General features: G+C 47.3%; 1 protein-coding gene across 3 annotated transcripts in view; it reads left to right on the forward strand.

Moving 5' to 3' along the window:
• Positions 1-23,463, forward strand: part of HOOK3 (hook microtubule tethering protein 3) — a 1,904,471-nt gene that overhangs the window by 1,437,352 nt on the left and 443,656 nt on the right. For all 3 annotated transcript variants that reach the window (XM_069626410.1, XM_069626409.1, XM_069626411.1), the window contains one exon: positions 10,395-10,482. In XM_069626410.1, the coding sequence (XP_069482511.1) occupies positions 10,395-10,482 (88 nt within the window). The remainder of the gene's footprint in view (positions 1-10,394; positions 10,483-23,463) is intronic.

A 23,463-nucleotide genomic window follows, 5' to 3' on the forward strand; every position in this document is an offset into this window, starting at 1 on the left:
ACGAAAACGTGACGGCGGATGCTCTGAGCAGGCAGAGCGCGATCTCTCACGAGTGGGAGTTGGCTCAGGAGATTCTCCTGGAGATCTTCGCCCTTTGGGGGACCCCTCAAGTGGATCTCTTCGCCTACAGTGTCAACCGGAAGTGCGAAAGGTTTTGCTCGCGGGAATTTCCTCCAAAAGGAGCCTTAGGAGATGCGTTCGTGGTGGAGTGGTCATTCCTGCTGCTGTACGCGTTTCCTCCAGTCCCCGTCATCCCGCACGTGCTGCGGAGGTTACGGAAGTTCGATTCCCGGATGATCCTCATTGCTGCGGCGTGGGCTCGGAGGACGTGGAACCTTCTCGACTTGTCCATCTGCCCTCCACGTCGTCTTCTCTACCGAGACGATCTGCTCTCACGGGAGGGGGGGGTCAGGTCCTCCATCCAGAGGTCAGATCCCTCAACCTTCACGCTTGGCTTCTGAAAGGTTGAGGTATAAGGATTGGGACCTCCCTGAAGACGTGATGGAGGTGTTGCTTTCGGCCCGAAGGCCAGCAACAAAGTCTCTGTACCGTTGCCGTAAGTTCTGCGACTGGTGCAGAGTTCAGAATGTGGATCCTTTTGCATGTGACATCCCCATGGTTCTGTCCTTTTTACTTTCTTTGGCCCACAGGGGCTTGCAAGTGGCTACCATTAAAGGTTACCTGGCGGCGCTGTCCATCTTTAAGCGCTCGTCTGAAGAGTGTTCTTACTTTAAAATCCCTTTAATTTCACAGTTTCTGAAAGGGCTCAGTAATGTGTTCCCTCTATCACCTTTCCTGGTGCCCGGTTGGGATTTAAACCTTGTTCTTAAGTTTCTTATGGGTGCTCCGTTTGAGCCTTTACATTCTTGCCCTTTGAGGCTGTTAACTCTGAAAACTGTGTTTTTAGTTGCGGTTACTTCCGCTCGCACAGTGAGTGAGTTACAGACACTTTCAGTTAAGCCACCCTTCACTGTATTTCACAAGGACAGGGTTGTCCTTAGAGTTCGTCCTTCTTTTCTTCCGAAGGTAGTGACGGAATTTCATTTGGCCCAGAAGGTTGTTCTTCCGGCATTCTATCCTCCTCCGCATCCTGGTAAGGAAGAGGAGAGGCTCCATAGGCTTGATCCTAGGAGAGTTTTAAGCTTTTATGTTTCCCGCATGTCCCGGGTCAGAGTGGACGATCAACTCTTTATTGGTTACGCTGGAAAGCGTTTGGGGCAAGCTGTGACGAAACAGACTTTGTCTCGTTGGATTATTTTGGCCATCTCGGAGTGTTACCGCTTGGCGGGTAAGGACCCACCGGCTGGCTTGCGGGCCCATTCTACCAGGGGTATGGCTGCATCTACTGCCCTGCAGAGGGGTGTTCCTATTCGCAACATCTGTGATGCAGCCACCTGGGCTTCAGTACATACATTTGTACGTCACTATTCCCTCGATTCCATCCGAGGACAGGATCTGGCCTTTTGCAAGGCGGTCCTTTGCTCTGCTATTTGATTGGCTATTCTAAATTTTGAGTCTAAATTCTTTCCCTCCTCCTTGCTCTGGTACTGCTTTGGGAGTCTGTCATAGATATGGAATACGTCGGAGGACACAATCCCCTCGAAGAACAAGTTACTTTCTTACCTGGTAACGTTCTTTCGATGGGATGGTCCGACGACGTATTCCATATCGCTCCCGCCCTGCCTTCCCCGCTGCAGAATTTCTTTTGCGCAAGGCTTTGTGTCTGACTGGCAGTTGACTAATGTCACACGTTCTGGGGGGAAAAACTACAACTGAGGCTAGGGGCGTCGTGCGTCCTACTTATCACATCGGATGACGTCGGAGGAGGTCCTCGACGACGGCGCATCGACGTCATCGACGCAGGACGCAGACGCCGAAAAAAGTTTCCGAAGCAGCACAGCTGTGGTGATTACATGTCATAGATATGGAATACGTCGTCGGACCATTCCATCGAAAGAACGTTACCAGGTAAGAAAGTAACTTGTTCATCAATGGCTTGCGATTACAAACATGTAGATAACAAATCGTAAGAAGCCTCTGGTTTCTGTCAAGTAACCTGACCTTTGCACTGCCCTCTGCTCTAAACTTGTGTGTAAATGTACACAGGAAAATAATAAAGCTGTCATATTTACAAGATTTTCATGCGTAAAAAGGCCTTGTACGCACCTTATCTGGAGGCCTGGCTGTTTAGATGAAGCTCTGGATGAGTGGGGGGCCCACGAAGAAGTATGAGGTCAGCACTCCATAAGGTGATGGGAGAAATGGACCTAGTGGAGATATGGAGGGAAAGGCATGGGGAGGAAAAAGGGTTATCGTACTACTCAGGAGCGCATGGTTCGTACTCTCGCCTGGACTACCTCTTGACGGGGAGGGAATATTATCATCTCTTTGAGGGGCCTGAATATTTGGGGTGTACCCTGTCGGACCATTCCCCCTTAGTGGTTACGTTGCTTGGTACTAGTGGGAGATCCCCAGGCGGTTATGGCGCATGCAGAGAGGCATCGGGAGATGGGGCGTTTGTTTATGAAATTCGTAAGGGGATTGAAGCTTATTTTGAGTTAAACAAGTGAACAGTGGCATCTATGGGGACGTTCTGGGAGGCCTTCAAAGCGAATATAAGAGGGTTATGCTTCTCCATGACGGTAGGAATGCGGAAACGGCTATCAGAAACATTGCAAAAGATGGGAACCCAAGTAGCGGATTAGATGGGGGAATAGGGGAGGGGTACCCCGGTGGGGAGAGACTGGCACAAAAGCTTGAGCAACACCACACGACATTAGCGGAGTTGGCGCATTTTGATGACAGCAAGCGGGATGTGAGACTGCATGGAGAGGGGAATAAGGCGGGGAAGCTAGGTTGATTAGCAAAGATAAGTCGAGTCATTACCCGAGTTAGGACGGGTTTGGGTGAAATAGTGGGCACGCAGGAGAAGATTAATGAAGCATTTGTAGCTTTTTATAGTGAATTGTACATGAGTGTAAATGGGTATGTGGATGTGGAGGACCTTATGGAACTAATTCATTTGCCAAAAATAGGGGAAGATGTGAAAGAGAAACTGGATACCCCAATTGAGGAGGGGGGGGATATACGGTGGGCAATAGACAATATGAGGAAAGGGACGGCTCCTGGTAGTGATGGGTTATTCCATAGAATTTTATTCCACGTTCGTCGGTCTCCAGGCTCCGCAACTTAAAGTGTTTGAGGAGGCGTTCCAAACGGGATGCCTCCCGGAATCATTACGGGAAGCAGTGATCAGGATCATTTTGAAAGAAGGGAAAGACCCGCTGGATTGTGGGGCATATCGGCCTATCTCCCTGCTTAATGTGGATGGGAAGATTCTGGGGAAAATCCTGGCAATTAGCCTGGCCAAGGTGGCGCCACAATTGGTTCATCCAGACCAGGGGGGTGGGGGTTTGTTGTGAGGAACACCTCAGGTAACCCTAATTCGTCTCCATCATGTTATGGACCTGGTGATGACGCGGAAGCACAATATGGCAATTGCCTCTTTTGACGCCATGAAGGCCTTCGATTCGCTTGAATGGAAATGGTTATTCTGGGTGTTAAGGGAATTTGGATTTGGGGACAACATCTGTAGATGGTTGGGTTTGCTCTACAATAAGTCAATGGCAATGTTGAGGACTAATAATTGGGTGTCTGGGAAGTGGGAACTCTGCAGGGGGACTCGACAGGGTTGCGCAGCTTCTCCGATTTTAATTTGCTTTGGGCCTTGAACCACTAGCAGCGTTTCTAAGTTAGGAAATGAGGGAAGCAGGAATTGAAGTGGGAGGGCGGAGGCATGTAGTTTCGTTATATGCCGATGACCTGTGTTAGGCAGAATCCTGTGCAGTTCCCTTAGGGAGCACTACAGAAGATTAAGACTACAGGTATATGCAATAAATCCCCTTTGGTATCAGTCTATACCAAAAAGATTTAGTTGGTAGCTGTGCTAAGCAGTCAGACTTATCTCGAGAGGGAGATGAGCAGTATTCAGGGTTTTTGCATTAGGACTACAATACTATGGAACAAGGAAACACTGACCAAAACTTTGTATCAAAAAGAATATATATATTTATTTTACACACTCTGATGTTCACACACAAATCACAATTCTAAAAGCAAGTTAAATCAGTCAAGAAAAGAATACACAGCTCCCTATTTAAATTGTAGACAAGTTTGAGCAAGAGTGAAAACTGAGCAAAACAGTACAGTGAAAACCAAGCAGAAATGGCATTCTAACAATTTCTCAAAAGGGAGGTAAAGGCCAGGTTATACAGGAATGTACTCTTAAACACACCAGCAACTCTTCCCAATAAGATTGGGAACAAGTTAGGCAAGGCAGTACTTTAGCATGTATAATACTGAGGTGAAGACTGAGCAAAATGGCACTTAGCAAGTTTAAAAAGACAGAAGAAAAAGGTGGTTATAAGAGTTATGTGCACCAACACATTTCTAGGTGAGAAGCAATCTAGAGAAGGCAGTTTTAACAGATTTAGCCAGAGTCAATAGGCCTGTGCCAGAGTCAGTGGTACAGGGCAAAGTGCCCAGGAGCAAAATGTTCTTGTAGCTGCAGTCAAGTCTTTGTTAAACGATTCGAAAAGGCGGTTGCAGAAGGTGAAAGACAATGTTAGATGATAGGGGCGGCCAGCCCAGTAGGTAAGTAAAGGATTTAAAATACCTTTAGCAGTACCCAACGAAAAGGGAGGCCTGGCGGAACAATGCACCTTAAAAGTGGAAGAGGCTCCTGCGGTGGCGGTAGTTCCTGGCAGTTCCTGCAGTTCGGGAGATCCAGCAGAGGAAGAGAGGCTCTCGTCGTGGAGGAAGGTTTGAGTTACTGCACTGCCCAGGGATGAAACCAACCGCGGTGCTGCCAAACTAATAAAAGGTACGCTCCTTTAAATCGCGGTCTGGGTGGATGGGTGCCTTGGCTACCCGGTCTCCTAGTGCTTGGCACTGGCGATACGACCAAGGCAGGTCCTGGAAGGCAATTGGCAAACTGGTTGACCCCACCAGCTCAAGGGAAAGACTCTTGCAGGTGAAGATCTTCTCGAGTCGTTGGAGAAAAGTGGTGAGGATCTGCAGCAGGGCTTCACCGGTGGTTCAGTCGTTGCAAATGTCTTTGTCTTCTCTCCTCTTTGGCTTCTTAGTTCCAGTGGCGACGTCTTGTCCTCCAGTCCTCAGGACCCAGTTTTTATGCAGCAAGACCCCCATTCATACAGCCTAGCTGTCACTCACACAGTGGGGTGGCTCTCCTAGCGGGAGAATCCCCCCAGCCTATCAGGGCTGAGTGTGACTTGGATTGCGTAGGCAACCCTGTCCAGGGTGCCTATTTCCCCCTCCCACCCATCCTGTCTACCCCAGACTCAGTGGCACCTAGAGAAGGGCTTCTGTGCAGAAGCCCGCCAAAAGGACAAACAAAGGATCCCCGACGTGGGTTAGGAATATAGAGAAAGACACGAGAAAGAAATTAAATCAAATTTCTTCTAATAAAAACCTACCGGAGTAAAGTTAATATTAAAATAAACCGGCGGTATGTTAGAGGCTGTCAGTAAAAGTGGTAGCCTCGAACAATGGGAAAATCCCATAGGGAAATATTAGTGGTCGAATACTTACGGTAGTAACCACTACCACCAGCCTGAAACTTCTCAGAGAGGGACTGTACGGTACCCCCTCGAAAATGAACACATGGGAAAACTATTAACCCTTCCCAGTACCTCCATAGTAAGATGGGTTGTACTGGTTTTGTCCATAAGATTTGACTAGTAAAGTCAATGGGGACTTTACATGCCCTGGGAGACAGTAGTCAGTCCCAGGGTATGGAGTCTATGTTTGGGGGTCGCTACGACACCCCTGTGGTACGGCACGGAGGGTGCTGTGTACCACACATGTAAAAAGATGATTCCTATGGGGGTGAGAAAAACCCCATAGACCATAAGCACACAAGATAGTCTAAAACACTCACTAGCAATCTGTCTAAGAGTGGGGGGAAAAAAAGGGTCTCACTCTTAGCAGGAGAAAAAAATAAACACTTCAAATCCAGCAAAGCTGCTGGGGGACTCTATAGGTAAGGAAAATTAGCCATAGAAGAGAATTCTCCCTAACAACCTGCTTCTGTATGTGTCAAACCCAGAGGCGTACCTCCGGAGCTACTGGAAATACTGCGAAATGTTCGTCACATGTCTGGTTTCCGTGTGAATGTAGATAAGTCAGTTTGGTTTCCATTGGGGGGGGTTACGGGAATGCCAGAATGAGGACCTGCCGAGGCTGGGGATAAAATGGGAACGGGAGTTGTTTAAGTATCTGGGCATACGAGTATTCCACGAGATAGGTGAGACGTGTGTAGATAATATGGGGAGAGCGCTGTCAAGGATAGGAGACTCGGTTCAATTCTGGAAGCCTTTACCTCTCTCTCTGATGTGTAGAGTGGCTCTGTGTAAAATGGTGATTCTGCCACGACTACTTTATTTTTTCACCAATATTCCATATGGGATCAAAAAAGTATTTTTTTAGAATGCTTGATAGCAAAGTGGGGGAGCTACTATGAAATTCAGGGAGGTGGAGGGTATCGTTGGCGACATTACGAAGACCTAGGGGGGGGGGAAGGGTGAATTGGGCATACCGGATTATGAGAAGTATTTTGTGGAGGCACAACTGCAGTCTGTGCTGCTGTGGGATCAACCAGGGGGAGTTATGCTGAAGGGGCTGATGGGGGACCTGCCAACGCAGCGGAGAGGTGCAGAGTTATGGTATCCAATGGGGGTCGGGGGAGATCCGTAGTTTTTGAAGTAGTGAGGGAGACGTGGAAGAAATATGTTCATATGAGGGTTCCCGGAGGGCTGTATGATGGTAACTTACCTTGGAGGATGGATCAGAAGTTTAAAGAAGTAGGTTCGGCCGGCCCTTCTCCCTCTGTATTATTTGTATTTAATTGTACTGCTATCTGTAGTATCGTGGATGGTAAGAAGACATCTGGATTCAGGTAAGGCACAGGAGACCAGTATATATAAAAGGAGTAAGTTTATTTATAAGTTACAGAGTTACAGGGCTAGTTATATAGAAAGGGGCAGGGAGCTAAACAGATCACATCCTTTAAGTAAGGTTCTCCCATCCTGTGTTACCAACTGTAGTTCCTGGAACCCTCAGGTCCCATCAACAATGGCGACGAGGATGGGATGAACAGGTGTTTTCTGATTCCTAATCAACTGTTTTACATGGCCTGTTCATCCCAAAATGAAAGGACCCATTGGGGAGATTCTGCTGACTTCTGGCGTGATGATAATTCTATGGCAGAAGTCCATGATGAGCCCAGCAGTGATGATGCCCAGTGCCAGTTCCTATGAGGGGATTGGTGAGGCCAGCAGTGGAAAAGATGCCCTGATGCCCTGAAATCGACGTGGCATAAGTCCTGTTGGGGATGGGAAGACACTTTCTCCCTTGCAGGCAGCCAGAGAAGTAATGATAAAATGCCCGTTTTCATAAAGGATAAAGGTACTGTGAAATGGCTGTGCACTGTTTGGGCAGGAGAAATGATATGGGGCACTCAGGCTGATGCAAGTTTTAAGCGGAGGTTTCGGTTTTCATTATGTGTCTGCTTTCTCCATGAGTGATGGTTACTGCCAGATTCGACCGTTGGAAAGGTCACGATCCGCAGCTCTGTGTGGTTCTGCTGCTGTAAGGCAAATGATGACGTATGTATCATTGTGGCAGAGTATGGCGAAGTCACGTAGGGAAAAGAATGCGAATGCTGCATTTCCAGGCATTCTAAAGCTGCTCGTAATAGTGCGGCCTTCCATGGAGTTCCGAATTGTTATTTACAATGGAAAAATTAGAAGAAAGGTCTCTCCTGCGTGGTCTCAACGTGATGACGTACATGGGAAGGACTGCTTTCTGTTTGGGTGTTCACCGTCTCGTATCAATGTTAACCTCCAGGGATTCATACACCGCGTTACGATGGAGATGTTTTCTGTCAATTTTAAAAGGAAAGCAGATGACTCGCAGTGCAACAGCGGCGCTGCATCTGGAGCAAAATGAAATGGGTTTTAATTTATTTGCTCCTGTTCTCAACAATAATAAAACTATGGTGGTCCCTGTGATGTGAATTGCTGAAAGACAATGGGACATGGCAGTACTTCATGGAGAAATGGACGAATTGACAGGTGCTGTGTTTTTATAAACCACAGCGCTGCCGTGTCAAAGTTAAAGGTTAATGATTTCCTTCGTCATTAACCTGCCAGAAGTTATTTATGGTACAAAATGAAGGGGGCATTAGCAATGCCTTCCACACTAATGAAAGCAGTGTTTATTCCACGTGTAATTCATGGACATTTTACTTTTAAGTACAGAAATGTTTCTGGCTGATGTTTCATGTGTATTTTATGCACTTCAATCTATTTAAATGTTTAATAGTAATGACATTTTGTAATGCTTGCAGCTAATAGGAACCAGTCAGTATTGCCATAATCTGAATGTTTAGGGTGTGTGCCATGGTAGTATATGTTACCTTGTATGGATGCATATGCCAATATTTAAAAGGGTGACAGAGTGCAATTGGTGATTGCATTCACTTTATGAGGGAGAGAGGTTGTGTGTGTTTATGCATAACACTATATCACACCAACAACCTAACGAACAAACAACACAAAGAAAAAGAAAATGTTTTTTTCCTGTGTGTAGTGTTTAACAATATTATAGGATTTTCAGGTCTCCAAATGCTGCAATTCATATATATATTTGCAATGCATATTGATATTTTAAATGTGTATCAATCCAAAGGGGAAATATGTTCATTAATGATATATTATCCATATGTGGATTGTAATAAGTATAATTTAAATGGCACAGCATCGTTCTGATGCCATGTTATAGTATAATATTTTGGCACAGCATCGTTCTGATGTCATGCAATACATGAGTGAAAACAATGAGTGATTTTCTTGTTAAATGAGAAAGCCCTATGGTTAAATGTGACACGAATGTTGCGTGGTACGTATACAAATTTTTGGGCATAGTACTTATGGCATGCATATTAATATATTACTGGTTTATTTTCCTTGGCCTAACATGTTTTTTTAAACTTTGGATGCTTTCATTTTTTTTGGCTGCATTCAAAACAATTTTGTTTTCAAAGATCTTTTGCACTTGGACTCAGATCTGATCAGTCTCTGTCGCGGTGTATTCTCTTCTCGCGCTGTTCTTTTCCAGCTGCGTTGTTTTAATGTGATCTTTGTTTTGTGAGTTTTTTTTCTCCATTTTCCCACTTTTCATTGTTTCTTATGGCAGGGTGTGTATGTGAATATGTGATGGCGCAAACCACAGGTGTTTCGGAGAGGAATGGTGGTGTATGTAGTTATGCAGTTATGGTTGTGAGGCAAATGTAATGTTGATAAGGATAAAATATGAGGTTCATATGAATGTTAGATAGTTCCTGATGGTTGCGTGAGTACGCGGTTGTGCTGGGTGTGGCAGACCCTTGTCTCCATGTGGCAGGTGGAGTGGGAGGAGATACGCTTTGATGGTTGAGAGTGTGGCAAGGAACGTATGTGCTCGCAAGTGGCAGTTGTGAGGCCCGGGAGTGGCAGTCCCGGGCAGGTGGTGATTTGTGTATTTGATTGTTTTGATTGTTAGTTACGTGAATGTGGATACGCTTTCTTGGTTGTGAATGTTGTATAGGTTTTACGGATTTGCAGGAGTGTGTAATTTTGAGAGCCTCTTTTAATGCTTGGTTTGTGATGCTTTGTTTGGTGTTAAATTGAAGAGAGGGAGATGTGTAGTATTGTACCTATCTATTTGCACTGGGTGCACACAGTGCTGCTAGTAGAATACAGCTATGTCATATGGAATGTGATGGGACCTGAGGGTTCCAGGAACTACAGTTGGTAACACAGGATGGGAGAACCTTACTGAAAGGATGTCATCTGTTTAGCTCCCTGCCCCTTTCTATATAACTAGCCCTGTAACTCTGTAACTTATAAATAAACTTACTCCTTTTATATATACTGGTCTCCTGTGCCTTACCTGAATCCAGATGTCTTCTTACCATCCCCGATACTACACTATCCCATGTTCCCTCCCTGCTACCCTGTGGGCAATTTAAAATAGAATTGATTTCCTGTATAAACGCCTAACGGGCAAACAATAAATAAATATGTCAATGACTTGTGCTTGCCACTATTGGTTATCCAGTTGAAATTGATATTTTCTTTAATAGTTGCAGAATGTTTTCTGACATAAGGCAATACTTATAAGATGTGTATACTTTTGAAAGCTAACAAAAGAAAACTGATAACCTCAGTAAGTAATCTCGTTCTACCTGTCAACAAAGTCAAACTTTGAAGATGCAATTAAAATATTTGATTTCTTAAAGAACACATAAAGAACTGTTTTTTGTATAATTTTAGATTAGTAAATCAGAGACTGTTGGAGGTGCAGTCGCAGGTAGAGGAGCTTCAGAAATCCTTACAAGAACAAGGGTCGAATACTGAAGATGTAAGTATAACAATCTTTATACTTATTTGTATTCAAGTCGGTGTAGGTGTGCTTTTCTTGCTTATAAACCATGTATCATTAGTTTTCCTTTGCTAATAACTATCTGTTATATCACATATTTTTAAATATCAAGTTTTGGGAACTGAAACTACACTGTCAGTAATTGATGTACACGATTTGAAGTCATTATTGTTATTTCTTCAGTGCCCGTGATCTCAGAGGGGTGTTAGGGAGAATTCTCATTTCTGTGCTAATTCCCTTCAATCTTAGTGACCCCCAGCTCTTTTGCTGGATTTAGGACTTTTTAATTTTAATTTTCAACCCTGGAGTGAGTGAGACCTTTTTTCTCACTCTCTCGTATGTTTTTACCTGATTTGAATTTAGTGTTTCCACTGTTTTTGGAGTTTGACAAACTCCATAGGCATCTGCTTTTTGGATTGTGACACACAGCAACTTCAGTTGACTTCACTTACCTTTCCTCTTTGTAGGTCCAGCACACACCATCCTATGTGGAGTGCTTGGGGGGGGTTACCTAGTAGCCCCTTATCCTACACTGTCATGTCATATTTGTATGTTACAGTCACTACTTTAAATGGCTAATCGCCATGGTTTACCTTTTCCTACCATTGTGCTTTTCTACCGCAGGCTGAACCCTCAGCTGCAGATCACAGCACCCATGGGTGACCATTTCGTCAAAATGGCCCATGTCTCCTTTTTTCACCGTTTTCTGTTTGTTGTCTTGGGTCGCAACTCTGTGCGTTGAGACAAACTTGACCCCTTTGTCTTGCCTTGCCTTTGGTGGACTTCAGCCCTGAAGCCCGGCTCCGGCTCCAGTGTGTTTGGAAGAACAGGATGTGAGGGAGGGTCCCGAAACTCCCCTGTCCTTTGTCTCTAGGGCTACCTGAATGCAACTAGTCCTGATTGGCTGGCTGGCTTGCTGGCTGCTGTGTGATTGACAGTCTATGTTGTGCATGAATGGAAGAAACCTGCTTAAAAGGCAAGGGTTTTGGGAGTGGAGGCAGAGTCGACCATCGGGAGAAACACCCAATGAAGTAACCATGAACGAAGCTGCTGCATCCTCCTGGACCTTTGAATTGTCTGGTGAAGCCCTGTGCTGAATTCCTTTTTCACCTTGACAGAGAAGCTCCGGACGGAACGACTTCTCCACTTGGGTTAGTGGGACCCACTAACCCTGAGACGAACTCCACTGAACCCATCACCCCCGACTTGCTCTGCCTCTCTGTTGCTTCGGAAGCCCAGTGCCAGGGGTCAAGTATCGGTAGTCGAGAAAAAGGTATGAAGCGCTACCAAATCTGGCTAGAAGCTCCAGGAGTCTCCTCCAGAAGCAGGAAGACCAGATCCCGAGTCCCCTCACCAGAGTGAAGGAAGCAGAACTGTTATCCGAGATCCTCTACGGTGCTGTTTGCTAAGTGCTGAAACCGCAAAGTGCTGCTGAACCGAAAAGAGCCTGTAGCTGCCGACGACCTCCCAAATACCGCTGCAGGAGCCCTCCAGGCATTCTCCCTCTTTTTCCCCATTACTGAGAATCTGGAACAAGGTTCTGCAACGCTGTAGCAAGACAGAATCCAGCTGGGCCACTCTTCTTCAAACCAAAGGTACTGCTTAGGCTTGGGGTACCTACCTCATTGCCTTTTAGCTGTGCTTTTCTCAGTTGGGAATTGCAGTTCCTTACCTTTTTAGAGTTGATTCCAACTCTTTTCACAGGCTTAACAGCTTTTGACCCTACAAGTGATTTTTCTACAAACTCTCTAACTTTGTGCCAGACTTTGATTTAAGAAGTGCAACATATCCATAGACTGTGTTCCAATTGACTTTGACTGTCCTGGCGTCTTGCAGACGCCTCTAGTCCATTGACTTTGAAGCAGATTGTCCCTCGTAGGTGGTAGCTTGTTGTACACTGTTACTCCTGGGAAAGGCTTTTATCTAGATCTCATTGGAAGATTTAGTTGTCCTCACATATACTGAGAACCTGTTTAACCCTTTCTGCAACTTAACTAGTGTCAGTATAACTGTCCTTGTGATTTAGGTCACCTCAGGGTGTAGGAATTGTGTAAGAATCCTATCCAAATATTATCCACTAACTTGGTTTGATTCGGAAAAGTAATTTGAAAGTATATTTACATTGTTAAACGAATTGTCTTTTTAAAGAATGCTTGTTTAAAAATTGATGTTAATTAAATAAATAACTATAACAGAAACCTTTAGTGTAAGTGTTACTTGGCTACTTGTACTTAGGGATTTCGTTTGTACAGCTCTACGGCTCACATTTACCCCTCTTGTGATGGGGTTGGCTGCTCAGCCACACTACCAACTTGTGTAGTACAGACCTATATCAGACCGTGGGTTACCTAATACCAAGCAGATACGTGTTGTGTAGTCTCACACTGTGTGACTGCATCAATTCTTACCGAGCACAGAGTTGAACATGGTTTCTTTAATGTTTAGTCCAATAATCTGTATTGAACATTTTGAAAATGAATGGTTTGCTTTTGCATTTTAGGATAATGAATGATCTGAAAACTTTATATTGTGGAGCTTATTCTGGATTGCAAGAAAACAATATTGAAAAGTATAGTTTATTTTATAAAGGTTTGTAAGACTCTTAATTTAGTCAGCTTTTACCCTGGTGTCCGCCTACCCCACTTTCACCTACGTTAAATAGCACACTTAGTCCTGCCCCCTTTTTCTCCATTCTGTATGGGCGTCCCTCATGAGGGACGGGGAACAGAACCTTTTTTCCCCTTTAAATTTACTGGTGCGCGGGGTGTGGCCGCCCTTAACCCCGCCCACTGGCACCACTCATCAGTCCTCTTTTCCGCATCGATGGGAACGTACTGCTACTACCAGCGCTCCTGGGTGAGGCCTGAAGCCTCGTTATTCCATGCACCTTTCCTGAAATCTTATAATTTTTTTTGTGTGCAGATTTGGGAACACCGTCCACCGGTGCCCTAGTCTGTCCCTGGCGCATGTCGGCTTTGACAGGCTTTAGCAGGCACCCGTTGTGTGACGGTTCCTGCCCCACAGCAGATCTGCACGCTCAGTCTCCGGTGCCTTGGTGAAGACCACAGATGGGACAGCTGCTCCGCATGCAATGCTCTCACGCCCAGGTCGCTTAAACACCGGCTGGCACGTTGGCGAGAGCTGTTCAACAAGACTCCTGCACAGAACATCAAGGCCTACGTCCGGAGGAAGACGAAGAAGGTAGGTGCCTTATCTTCCAAATCACCCCCCAGAGGTGACTCCTTTCCGGGAAAGCCCTCTGGCAGGAAGGGTCAATAATAATAATAATAATAATTTGGCATTTGTATAGCGCTACGAACCCTCAATCCGACCCTTGCACCGGCTCAGGTAGCACCAAGGCTCATGCAGCTACCGGCCTCACGGCCAAGGGGTGCAAAGGCCCTACGGTTACACAGCTGAGGGGCCTGTGAGCTCTACCACTAACAGACTCTTCCTGAGGGGCCTTGCTCTGATACAGGGCCCTTGCACGAGGGGTTGCCTATACTCACAGCCAGCACTACCGGCCGGGAGGGCGAGGGCACACAGCCTAACGTAGGTGCAGGGTGGGACAGAGCCGGTGCAGACAGGTATGGAAGCTGAGCCTGGGAACACGCCAGCTACAGGTCCACATGCCCAAGGCACAGACAAAATGGCGGCAGCACGAGACAATATGGCCGCCACTCACTATCCTCAAAGGTGGGAACCCACACAGTCAAGTATGGAGTCCCGCCAGGCCAACGATCAACAGAGAAGTTTTACTCCAAGGGCAGACTTGGTACCAATGACGCCCATCACCACGTCATACCCCAAAATCTCGGGTTCCAGTTACAGTGGCATCATGTACGGACAATGCGAGGACAACTTTTTTAACAAATTCATGCCTGGAATGCGCTCTCCACAAATGGGCTCCATTCTCAGGGACATTATCAAGGACATGTTTCCCCCCCGGTTTTGCCCACGCAGCCCAACGCAACACAGCCCATGCTCCCGCCTCCAGCGCCGCTTCGCAGCAACCCGTTTCTGAGGCTCCAGCAGCCCCGGGACAGGTGCAAACCTCCACACCGGAAGCACCTCCCAGGGCAGATGCCCAGCAGGACACAGACCAGAAGGAGCAGGACACACCTTCCTTGGCAAAAGCCTTCCATGACAGGATTTCTGGCCTGTCGGAATACCTGGGCATTCCCCAGACCCAGAAGGTGCTTCCTGAGGCAGGAGTTCTGTCGGAGGTCCTGAGCATCAGGCTGAGGCGAGGTCTGGCATCCCCCTACAGAACGATGTGCAGACTTTGGCCAAGAAGGGGTGGCTCAAGCCACACTCCACGCAACCCGTTAACAAAAAGCTGGATGCTAAGTTCAGGCAGACAGAGGGGGACAGTATGCTACTCTCGACACACCCACAACCTCTGTCATTGGTTATTGCTGCAGCATCCATGCCCCAGGCGTCCTTGTCTAGTACTGCCACGGCAGCTCTTTGGAACAAGGAAGAAAAGATTCTTGAATCATATGGCAAGAAGGTCTACTTTAATGCTGGGCTACACCTCAGGCAGGCCAATGCAGACGCCATCCTGGCTGTGGCTAATCAACGCCTGTGAATGGGAATCACAGACTTCCTGCCTGACAACCCTAAGGACATGGAAGCCTCATTCAAGGCGGGCCTAGCTGAGGTGAAACTCGTGGCACAAGACATTATGGAGGCCACATTGACACGGCTAGCAGAGTGATCTGTCTAGCAACATACATGAGGCGCACGCCTGGCTAAAAGCTACCAGGTTCAACCCGGATGTCCAGGATAGAATCCTGGACCTTTGCTTCGAAGGGGGTGATCTTTTTCATGCCACAACTGATGACGAGCTGGACAAGAAGAGCAGCTCTGACAGCCAAATCGATTCTTACCAGGCCAGCAGCAAAGTATTTCTCGCAGGCACAGTCTTGCACAGACAAGGGGTGATCTTTTTGCAGTTTCTGCAGGTTCCAGCACCACAAAGCCAGGCAGCCTGGCGTGTCTCCCAGTCAGCACAGGCAAAAACACCACAAAGCCTCAAATAATGGTTTCTTCCAGCCCTCCTCCTCATCAGCCTCTGACCAGAAGAAACAATGACAATTCTTTTCAGGTACACTGCACCCCAGTTGGGGTCAGGCTGGCCCTGCAGTGTCAGGCTTTGCGGGCGAAGTTTGCAGACTCCTTGGTCATCTCAGTTGTGTCCTGGGGCTTCCGGTTATCTCTTCCTTCTCCTCTCCTGAGTTCTCCCCCTCTCTGACAGATCGGTAGTCCATCACTCCCAGCAGAAATGTCCTCCCTTACAGAGAGCAAGGCGGTAGAGGAGGAGTGGAGGTCCTACCCCCTCTCACCCCAGCAGGGGCAAAGCTTTTACTCCTGCATCTTTGCTATTCAAAAGAAGAACCAGGCGGGCCTGCAATTTGTGTTGGATTTGTCTTCCCTGAATATTTACCTACCCCTGCAGAAGTTCAAGATGATGGCGCGAGCGCTATAGCCGAGACACAGTGTGGGGGAGACTGGGCGTGTGCTCCCTTGGACCTGAATGACGCGTATCTCCACTTTCCTCTTGTGCAGCCTCACCTGGCCTTCATCAGGTTCCGGGTCATGGGCCTCCATTTTTAGTACAAGGTTCTGCCCTTCGGGTTAAGTTCAGCTATGAGTTTTCAAGAGGGTCATGAATGCAGTGGCAGCTCTCCTCAGGTCAGAGGGGCTGCATATCTATCTGTTCCTCAACGACTGGTTAGTCAGGGCCTTGTCTCCGGAGCAGGTTCGAGCCTCAGTGGACAGGCTCATCTCCACCCTAATTGACCTGGGGTTTTCAATCAACTATCGGAAATCCCCTGTTCACCCATACACAGATGCTGGTGTTTCTGGGCCTGTTGTGGGACACACAGCAGCAGAGGGTATTCCCCATGGGGGACAAGGTTACTGCGATTCGGACTGCTGTCTCCCATTTCCACAGCAGGTCAATCATCACGGCCTGGTGGTATCAATACCTTCTGGGCGTTCTGGTCGCATGCCTCCTGGCGCTCCCATACACCAGACTCCGCATGAGGAGGCTTCATTTGCATTTTGCGGAGTCCTGGTATTAGGAGTCAGGCCATCAGGGGGGCCAGGTCTCCATCCCACAACATCTGGCCCAGGATCTCAAATGGTGGCCGCAGGAGAACATCTTGGTGAGCAGACCGTTCCTTCCAACCCCCATAGAGTACACCATTACCACGGACTCCTCCCTCCATGGGTGGGGACCCACTCTGGTAACCCACTCAGTGCATGGCCTCTGGACCCAGACTGACCAGCAAAATAGCATCAACTGGCTGGAACTTATGGCAATCTGGTTGGCCCTCATGTTTTTTCTCCCAACCATCAAGAACAGGTCTGTGGCATTCAGACAGACAACACGACCTGCATGTACTATATCAACAAACAGTTGGGGGCACTAGATCCCTGCAGCTGTGCTAGTTGACCCTGGAAATCTGGGAATGGGCTATCAGTCAGGAGGTGTGGATCTCCCTGGTTTACCTTCCGGGAGAATCCAACCTGGAAGCAGACTCAGTCGCGTGGCCGCCGACAATTATGAGTGGTAGCTGAATGGGAGAGTACTCCAGGGAAGTGTTCAGCAGATGGGGCCACCCCACCACAGACCTAGTTGCGACAGTAAACAACCAGACGTGTCAGCAATACGCATCCTGGGGAGAAAGGGGATGCAAATCTCTAGGGGGACGGAGTCCAGATACCCTGTGACGGGATGTGGGCATATGCATTCCCACCCACACCGCTGGTGCACAAGTTGGTGAGCAAGATCAGAAACTCCAGCAACTTGAAGGTAATCCTCATAGCGCCTCACTGGCCGGCACAACCCTGGTTCTCGGACCTGCGGCAGCTGTCAACTCAGCCGGAGATGGTGCTTCCCTCTCGGGAAGGGGCCTCTACTAGCGCAGCAGGGAGGTACAGTGCTACACCCCTTCCCTGGAGAGGCTAGCCCTAGTGGCCTGGTTCTTGAGCAGCTAACGCTCCAGCACCTTCAGTTGTCTAGCGACAATCTGGAGATCATTCAAAGTGCCAGAAGTCAGGCTACGTGTAAGCAGTACAAAAGCAAATATAGGAGATTCTGTTTTTGGGCTAAGAAAAATGGGGTGAATCCACTGACATGCACCCTGGACCGAGGCTTATCATTCTTGGCCTATCGCGCCAGGTTGGGTGTCCAGGTGGATACATGCCAGACATACCTGGCCGCTATTGCCGCATACAGTAACTCTGACTCTCTTATCCTGTCTTCGGCCAATCCCATAGTGAAGAAACACCTGACTGGCCTGACCAGGCTGTATCCCCCAGTCAAACGCCTTCATCCCGTTTGGGACCTCAACGTGGTGCTAAGTGCCATAGCCCACAAACCATTCGTACCCCTGGCCACAGCAGACGTTAAGTTGGTCACTCTGAAGACAGCCCTTCTGGTTGGTCTTACGTCAGCTTGCAGAGTGAGTGAGATCCAGGTGTTAGTCACCTCAGAACCATACACTAGATTTCACAAAGACAATGTTGTGCTTTGAAAGCACCCCAAGTTCTTTCCAAAGGTGGTGTCATCCTTTCATATCAACGAGGAGATTGTGCTCCCCACATTCTTCCCCAACCCCAAGGAAGACGCGGAGAAAACGCTCCACTGTCTGGATGTCAGCAGAGCGAAATTCTATCTGGACAGAACGAAGGGCATCCGCAAGATGGACGCACTGTTTAACATTTGAAGGCTCCAGGCCTTGGCAGCAAGCCTCCAAGGCATCCATAGCCCGATTGATGACAGCGATCCAGGGGGCATACAAGGTGCAACATAAGGATCTGCTGCAGGGCATACCTGCGCATGCGGTAAGAGCTAAGTCGACCACAGTTGCGTTCCAGTGCCACTTTCCCTGAATGGTGATCAGCAGGGCGGCAATATAGGCCACCGCTAAGGCCTTTTGCAAACACTACTGCTTGGATACCAGTGCCAAGGCAGATGCAACTTTCGGCCAAGCGGTGCTGCGTAATCTATTTGCCTAGAGGGTCAGGCTCTCCTTCCAAGGGCGTTGTCCGTTGTAATCGCCCATACAGCATGGAGGAAAGGGGGTAGGACGTAGGAGTAATTGTGTTACTCGCCGGATTGACTAACATACTCCTAGTCCCTTTTCCGCCATACATCCCACCATCCATCCCCGTATAATAAGACCAGTGAGGTTGTTAAAGGGTAATACAGCCGACGCGTCAAAGGGGGACTGAGGTGTGGCACCGGTGGGCGGGGTTAAGGGAGCCTGCGCCCCTGCATGCCAATACATTTAAAGGAGAAATATATTTTTCTGGTGGAAAAAAAGGTTCCGTTCCCATCCCTCGCAAGAGACGCTCATACAGGATGGAGGAAAGGGGACTATGGACTAGGAGTACCTTAGTCACTCCAGTGAGGAACACTTAATTTTACAATCAAAATAGTGGAGTTTATTTAAGGATGCTGCTGCCTACCAATAGTTTCTTGGCCTTGCAGGTAGACATTTCTATCCTCTGCAGTCTACTGCGTTCTCTTTGTGGCACTGGCATCCTTACTTTAGGGGCAACGTCTCCCTTTAATTATAGAACAGCTAGAACACTTCACTTTGCTTCCATACTGCTGTTGCCTGCAACACACTGGCCAGCGTCAATCCTAACTCTCTCGCAGATAAGACGACTGTATGACAAAGAGAAGAATCCCCTGTGGAACTGAATAAGAGACATTGACATGTAATTTAGAGATGTGCACATGACGGCATGTGGCCCAGGAACGCTGTTTGAAACCTATTATATGCAACCTCTGCCACTGTAAGGTGTTGTCCCTTTATATCAACATTGCCTTCTTACTGCACATCTGCAAACACCTAAAATGGTGCTGATACAATCAAACCGAACACATTGTATTTGGTTACTTTATCACATGATATGGCATATTTCTAATTGACTCCTTCCTCCTACAGAGTCCTCATCTTTGATATCTCCCAGTGCAGCTGCGCTTTAGAAACGTTTCCGCTGCCAGGGGGTGCACACGACGTTGGGATCAGTATATATAGAGGCGCTGTGCCCCCCCTCACTTCAGTTCCTTTTTTCCATACACTGCTCGCATTTAGGAACCCTGCTCTTAAAATCTTTCTGATTTCTTGAAATCTTTTTTTTTTTTTTTTTGGTCTGATGAAATGCCTGAATCCACCAAGATCCTTTGGTTTCAAATGCTGCGTGGATTGTGGGTGCCAAATGTGCATTTGGGCTCCACACCGCTATGCCTTTACTGTCTCGAGCAGGCCACAAGATGTAGGATTGCACATTGTCAATCAACGCACCCGAAGGCACTTCGCTAACAAGAGAAAAAACTCCTTACCATCTACCACAGAGAGGTGATATGCGGACTCGCTTGAGGTTACCAGACATCGGCAGCGGCACCAAGGAACGCTCCCCAGTCCGAAAGGAAAAGAAGGACCACTACAAGAGGTTGCAATCTCAAGGCCTCACTCTTCTTAGACTTCAAAGAAGAGGGGGTACTACTCTGAGGACCCAATGGAGGAGTCTTCCCAGGTATCTTTTCCCACTCAGTCCTCTATACCAGAGGAATGGAGGCGTTCAGAATGAAGATGCTTGACATCTTCGCCAAGGCCCCGGCAGCATCTGCACTGGTGGCCCTGGTTTTGGGCCACCAGCTTTGCTCCTGCCAAGCTGGTGGATACCACTGTGCTCGGACGAGCCGGCTGGAAATCACCAAGCAGATGTGATAGTCTAATCCAAGGGTCCACCATTCAATCTCCAGACCTTGTTTTTCTGATCTCCGACTCCTGGAGAGCATGCATGTCCCATTTGGAGGACATTTATGAGGAGGAGGGGCAGCTGTCCCTTTCGGGCTCGAGCACCTCCATCCTAGGGAAGTCTGGGAATTCCAAGAGGTTTTTTATGGGAATGAAGGGGACTTGGTGGACCTTGCCGGCTTTCAGGAGGCACGTGGCTTGGACACCTCGCCAGAAGTTGACATGCTCACTGCTGCCACCCCGAGCAAACCACAGGACACATTTCAGAGTCCGATGGCGACGGTGGTCAACACCTTAGGGGCAGTAAGAACTAACTGTCATCCTGGAGGAAGGTCCAAAGTAGGAGACAATATTGCCATTCAATCTGGCAGTAGAGTGATTAGTGTTGGAACTATGGGCAAAACCGGTTTAAGTTAATCGTTAATCGCAGTGGACTGAGACATTGTGAAGAAGCACAGCGCAGCACCTTCAGCCCCCCGACCCACATGGTCATTCCTGCCCATGCTTCCCAGGAAAGCTTGGTGATCCAGGCTGCTACGGCGATTATTAAAACCATGTCTTTCCCATCTTTGCCCCCTCACTGGGGAGAGCAAGAGACATGACTCGTGGAGCAGCTACATTTTGGGCTGTTCAGGCCTTGGTCCTTTTTGTATAAGCCCCTCTTGTGTTTTGGCCAAGTTCTCCTTTGGTCTGTGGTCGGTCATGATGGAGGTGTCAGAGTACAACCCTGAGGAGGGGGGAGATGCGTGAAGGCTTTGAGCCCTTATGAAAGACGGCAAGGAAGCTTCCCATCTGATAATGCAGTCTGGTCTGGATACTACTGTGTAGCAAGGACGATGACCATGAGCATGGTTTTTCACAGATTTTCTTGGCCAAGGATGTACAGGTTTGCTGCTGACATCCAAGAGAAGCTTCTGGATATGCCTTTCTATGGCATGAACATATTCAGCACCAAGGTCGGTAAGTCTTTACAGAAGATCCGAGTGTCTAAGACTACTGTTAAGTGACTGGGTCTGGCAGTGAAGCAAGTGCTTACAGCGAGCCCGCTGCAGGGAGCAGAGTTTTTCGCCCCTTTGCATTTATGCCCAAAAAGTTAGAGGCCAAGCCCCATTGGGCAAGCAAAGGCATAGTTTTTCTTACAGGGGTTCCTATAGGGTTAAGGTCGCCTGCACTAAGAGGAGGCGCTTCCACCTCAGCCCCGTGATGCCTCTCTGAAGTGGACTATGACCATCAGTCGCCTGTGGGAGGAAGAATTTCCCTGTTTGGAGAGGAATGGAAAGTTAAGGCCTCTGATGCATGGGCCTCACAGGTAATAAGGCAGCGGTACTACATCCCTTTTGCCCTTTGCCATCCAAACCATACTCCAAGCCACCAACTATAACTCTGGTTCCCTCTCCTACTGTATAAGATCCGTCACCTTCTGACAAAAGGGGCCATATAACTGGTACCCTGCTCTGAACGAGCTAGGGTTTGGTACTCAACCTATGTTCTGGTGCTCAAGGATGGCGATCTGAGACCCATCCTGGATCTGCAGCTTCTAAACGTGTGTAGACGCAGGTCTACCATGACCCCCAAGTGAATGAAGTTTAGGGTCCATGGATTGCATCAGGAAGGGTATGTTTGGGTAATCGGATAGAGTGCCAGGGTGCAGCAATAGATAGGCAGAGAATAATGCTCCTTGGCTCTTTGCTGTGTTTACTCCGTGTATATCTATTTATTTTCAATGAAAACACTGTTAAAGGGACGTTATTGTTAAATTACACTTATAACCTATGAAATTCAATGAAAAAACTTTAAGGGGACGTTATGGTTAAGTTGCAGTAATAAAAACCGATGTAATTCAATGATGTAATTCAATGAAAAAACATTGTTAAAAGGACGTTATAGTTACAAGTAAAACCGGAAAACCCCAGAAATTCACCAGTTATGGAAAGCTAAGCAACCATAACTCACGCCACCACCGTGCACTGCTAACACATTTTATTTCTGTCAATTTCATGGGTTTTTACCTGTGCATGCTATTTTACTACAGCTTATTAATATCATACTTACCCCTATTGCAATATTTGTGTCCAATTTACAAAGTGTCACCTTAAAACTCTTTCATTTTCCACCTTCTAGAATCATTTTTAACACTTCTATTCAGCTAGTTTTGCATCCGTAGACGTCTACGAACATCTGACTTCATTGCAGAGCTTCCAGACAGTGCCACATGACCATACCCTGGTGCGCGGCATGATGACGTGTCCAAGAACCCGTCCGCACTTCACGATAAGATCCGTGCTTCACGGACAGTTCGGAACTGCATTTTCTACTGATCTAGGAACTTTCAACTTCAAAATTTCCCTTGCACAGCTCCAACACCTATTCCTACTCATTATTCATTAACAATCTAGTACACAGTACATACTTTTAGCAAAACTGCTATTTATCTTAAAATGGCATCAGCTAATGCCATCCCTCCTCCCCAAGAGCCACAACCACTGCTCTAATCAAGGAGCATGAGGAACACTGACCCCTACCTTAGAAATAACACACGCACAACATTTTCCCCTGTCCACCTACCCCTCCATATTAGTGTTTAGTGCCTCTTCCCTCAGTTCCCTCCCCACCTTTCGTTCATGGCTCTCCTGCCAAAAAAAAAAAAATACATCCAAAAACAACAAAAGAAATGTTCCTTTAGGGACCACCTTTCACAGTTAACAAAAATAGAACTTAAAAAAAAAAAGTATAGACTCCATCTACTTTATATTTCTCAGTAAAGTACAAAGACTCAATACGATTTTCCAACGTTTCCATTTGCATTTTATGTTATTACTAATGGGAATATTGTGGCGTTCATCCTCCGTTCCAGTGTCTGGAACAGTGGATACCGGCCCGCAGCCCAGGTTATCAGCCCAAGCGAAGCCAGGGTGGATAACGAGGTCTCTGGACCATTATCCCCCCATTTCAGCACCTGTAATAGGGGATGAAGGCCATTAGCAGCCTAGGTTCTGAAAGTGAGAGGTCCCCACAAATGCAATTAATTCTCCCAATAAAGTCAATCAGGACACTTCCCTGGAGGAAATGAGACCAAGACCAAGTGCTGGTTATATCAAAAGGCTTTATCTAAAATAGGGCAAGCAAAATCTACTCTGCTCCCACCGAGAGCGCTCTGCAGAAAACATGTTACAAA

This window comes from Ambystoma mexicanum, chromosome 6p (assembly GCF_040938575.1).
Source record: "Ambystoma mexicanum isolate Mex_15411 chromosome 6p, UKY_AmexF1_1, whole genome shotgun sequence".
Taxonomy (NCBI): domain Eukaryota; kingdom Metazoa; phylum Chordata; class Amphibia; order Caudata; family Ambystomatidae; genus Ambystoma; species Ambystoma mexicanum.